This window comes from Mus pahari, chromosome 10, assembly GCF_900095145.1.
Source record: "Mus pahari chromosome 10, PAHARI_EIJ_v1.1, whole genome shotgun sequence".
In the NCBI taxonomy this organism is placed as follows: Eukaryota; Metazoa; Chordata; class Mammalia; order Rodentia; family Muridae; genus Mus; species Mus pahari.
In genome coordinates this window covers 3,419,290-3,423,570 of record NC_034599.1, presented here as the reverse complement: position 1 = coordinate 3,423,570, position 4,281 = coordinate 3,419,290, and the positions used below count along the sequence as shown (strand labels likewise).

The 4,281-nt window shown below is 36.6% G+C and overlaps 1 protein-coding gene across 4 annotated transcripts in view; it reads left to right on the top strand.

The window, feature by feature from the left end:
- The window catches only part of Dync2h1 (dynein cytoplasmic 2 heavy chain 1), a 229,073-nt gene that overhangs the window by 67,040 nt on the left and 157,752 nt on the right, over nucleotides 1-4,281 (top strand). For 2 of the 4 annotated variants that reach the window (XM_021206255.2, XM_021206253.2), the window contains exons 46-47: nucleotides 978-1,080; nucleotides 1,539-1,706. In XM_021206255.2, the coding sequence (XP_021061914.1) occupies nucleotides 978-1,080; nucleotides 1,539-1,706 (271 nt within the window). Of the gene's footprint in view, nucleotides 1-977; nucleotides 1,081-1,440; nucleotides 1,509-1,538; nucleotides 1,707-4,281 lie in introns of those variants that run through there. The other 2 variants (XM_029543408.1, XM_029543409.1) reach the window with 2 other exon arrangements.

The window sequence follows — 4,281 nt, the reverse complement described above, 5'->3', positions numbered from 1 at the left end:
TTTTAGGGTCACTTATGTATACCATCATATCATCTGCAAATAATGATATTTTGACTTCTTCCTTACCAATTTGTATCCCCTTGATCTCCTTTTGTTGTCCGATTTTGGCTTTTCCTTCTTGTTGCAGTTAGTATAGTGTGACAGACGCCACAGTAACAACATATTCAGGATACATGCTGCTAGACAGATTGAATAACTTAGTGTGTGTGGTAGTTAATGAGGAAAATTTGATCTGAATTAGGGAAAAAAACATTAGAAAATCACCAAGTATTTGATGGTGAAATTGTGTAAGATAAAAGGAATAATAGGAATAGTGTGTGTAGTGTTTGTGGAAGATGCTTTTACAAGGCTGGCTAGAAGTTGGAAGAGTAAGTTAGAAAGGACAAGATCCCTTTAAAAATGCATACACTTGTTAACAGTGAAGATGATTGTGGCTGTGGGGTGGGGCTGGCCTTGAAGCCCAGTGCTATTCTGCTTCTCACTACTAGAACACTTTTGGATTTTGGAGTGGTTCATTGATTTTTGTGGGTTCTTTAGAACTTCAGCTGCTACTTTATAATATTCATCAGCTTATTTAAAGTTTCTGCAGTTGTACCCCTATGCCACCCCAACCTTTGGCTGTCTATTAAAACCTATGAGCTGATCTTTGTATTTCGAAGTGCTGGGCATGGTCATGCAAACCGTGGACCAGTCCTTGGATGATTGAGGCAAGAAGATTGCCATGCATTACATAGTGAGCTTTAGGCCAGCCTGGGCCATAGTGTGAGACTCTGCCACAAAAACAAACACATAAGTCAAATGTATAGGGTAAATTATTTAGGATAATAAAAAACAAAACAAAACAAAACAAGAGAACAGTTCTATTGAAGTAAGACAGAAATTGGCCATCCTGTGAGTCTAAGTTAACAGGAAATGTAGAGAAGGATGCGAGCACTGAGGGAGGGTTGCCTGCACTCCTGCATTGTGTTCTCTTTCAGGTGCGGGCCAAATTCACAGTGGATGAGTACAGCCACTATTTCTTCACACCCTGCATTCTTACTCAGTGGGTTCTTGGCTTGTTCAGATATGATTTAGAAGGAGGTGAGTTTCAGATCTGTGTGTGTGTGTAATTATCCTACAACTTATAATAGGAATATAAGTATTTTGGCAGTAATTATAATAACATTAAATTAAATAGCTTCATTATGTTTATTACTATTAAAAAGATAGAAATTTACTGTATTCTTTTTGCAACCTGTTTATCACTGTGCAAATTTGATCTTAGAAAAGGTAAAATCATTTCTTTTAGTAGCTAAACCATTTTATTAAGCAATTTGGAAATGATAGTTTTACTGAGCAACTATAAATATTGTTTTAAACATACCAGCTTATTAAAGAAATGAATTTTAACTTTTTTTTCATTTTTTTCTATTTACCTGCTGCCAAAATTATGGTATGTAGATTCTCACCATATATTTATTTCATAACATTATGTTAAACAGACCACTTGAAAATAGTTTAATTATCACTACAATTAAAGAACATTTTGCCTTCCTTAGGATCCTCTAACCATCCGTTAGATTATGTGCTAGAAATTGTAGCCTATGAAGCACGGCGCTTGTTTCGGGACAAAATTGTTGGTGTGAAGGAGCTGCATTTGTTTGATAACATTTTAACTTCAGTCCTCCAAGGAGACTGGGGCTCAGACATACTGGACAATATGGCAGGTAATAGAAGAGAGCTTCTGTCAATGTACAGTTGTTATGGTGCTTTGAAATTTTGTTTCTGACCATATGCATGATTTCATGTATGAACAAATAGAACTTTGAGTGATTGCAACTTCAATTTTCCCCAAAGGGAAGATGCTCAGCCATTTTTGCCAGAATTCTACAATCATAATCCAAACAAAATTTAATAAGTAGTTATTTTCTTCTAAAAAGTATTCAAACTTCTTGTGGTGCATTCTTGAAGTTGCACATTATAATACAATGTTGTTTCTCCTATAGAATTCTCACTAATAATGTAGCTAGATGTGGTGGCACACATATATCCCAGCACTTGAAATGCAGAAGCAGGAGTGTGGCAAATTTGAGGTCAGCCCTATCCATAAAATGGATCTAGTCTGGCTAAGGCTCTGTAGGAAGACTCTGCTATAAAATATTTGGAATTAAAAAAAAAAACCTAAAAAGGAAAAGTATCTGATTAAATATGAAACATAAAGGTCTTTGAAATTCCTCACTTGATTATCATGACCTTGTACTTCATGAGGAAAACATTGGTTTTTTTTCCTGTAGCTAACCATGATGTCACCTGAACAGGACATTGTTTATGCTGACTCCCAACTTCCTCAGTTTCAGCAGTGTTGCATTCAAAGATGAGTCTGCTTCATAACCATTTTGCATATTGGAAACTGCCATGGGAGCATGGGTATAGTGGAGAACACTCCAGTGAGGGCCTATGATAAAGACACAGCAATGTTTCCTAATACAACAATTATTCTAGCTGGATACTGTGTTAACAAGTATCCATGCCATACTCTTAGGTACTTTACATTTCGAGATGTGATGTTGGTCTCAGGGCCATAAATACAAAAGTCTAAGGAAATATTGAAAGTGAGAAGGCTTTTCGGATTGAAAGTTTTGTAGATATTTCCAGATGTTTGGAAATAGGAAGAATGTTGTACAGACACCAGGCAAGGAGTGCTGTGAGAAGGCAGTTCAGCTCAATTGTAACTCAAGTCTGCATGGTTCTGGCCTGAAGCTGTTGTTGGTCCAGTTTCTGTGGCAAGGCTTTGTTCTTGAAGTTGGGCCAACTGTCTGGAAACTTTAGTCTACAGTGTCTTTTCCTATAAAGGCCCTTTGTGCTTTGGTTGGTATCAATACTTACTTTGGTGTCCAAATCTAGAGTTCAGGGGTTTTGGAGTCTAAAAATTCTTTTACTCTGAAGAGGCTTACAGTTGTGTGCCAGAAGTTTGACAGTCATTGCTTTCAGTGTAACTGTTGGTAACATGCTTAGATACCATGAAAACTTGTGGACGTTTGTGGTTAAATTAGTTGTCAGAATAAGCATAGAGTGTTTTAATGTAACTTCTACAGATGTGTTTGATAAATACTAGTCTTTTTGGTTGTAGAAGAGGTAGAGAATAATTGGTATTTAAGGAAGTTACATGAAATTATATATTAAAATTTTTATAACTTTAGTAACTGTAGTATTTGGAAAGCCAGTATACAAAATGAGGTAATAGGTTTTATTATTGACATCTGCACACATTTAGATCATATATTTTGCTCATGTCTATCCTGTCTTCCCCACTTGTTCCTCTTTCCCATGTTTTAGTCAGTTTCTCCCCACATAGTCTCCTTTCTGTCTTCATCTGTCAGTCTGTCTGCCTGTCTATGTGTGTATGATATATATACGCATGCATGTATGTGTGTGTGTGTGTGTGTATTCTCCTGTTGATGGCCACCTAGGCTGATTCTGTGTCTTGGCTGATGTGTACAGACTCAGGTGTCTTTGTGATGTAGACTTAAAGTCTGTCAGCTACATATGAGGAAGTGTGGTACAGCTGGGACATGGGGTCATGGGCAGTTGTGTAGTGTTTTAGGATGTTCCACACTGATTTCCATGCTTCCCACCATTTAGATTCTATCAGCAGGGTACAAGGGTTCCTCTTTTCCAGCTTCTTTGCCAGCATTTCTTGTTTGTTTTTTAATTGTAGCTATCCTGACTGAGGTGAGATAGACTCTCCATGTACTTTTAAGTTGCTTTTCCCTGCTGGCTAAGGTGTTGAATTTTATTTGGTATATTTAGTGGCTAGTTGTATATAATTTGAGAACTGTCCAATTTATCTGTGTATTTGTGCTATATTTTTGGTGTTGAACTTTTTTTTTCAGATGTTGCTTTATATAGTAATCTTTTGTCAGATATGTAGCTGGCAGATGTTTTATCCAGCCTGTAGGGCGCCTCTTCTTTCCACTGTGCCCTTTGCTGTGTAGATGCTTTTATGCTTCCAGCAGTGCTCTTGGTTGATTCTTGTATTGCTTGCTGGGTTTGTGGAGCACTGTTCAGGAAGGCCTTGCCTAGTCTTAGATCTCTTAGAGTTTGTCTTGGGCTTTGTGCTAGTATTTTCATAGTTATAGGACTTACAGGACTTAAGGTATCAAATAAACCATTTTTGAATTCACCGTTGTGAAAAATGGATCTAATTTCATTTGTTTATATTTGGATATATATTTTAATTTGCATATATATGGATAGTGATCTTTTTTTTTTATTATTATTTTCTTTATTTACATTTCAAAT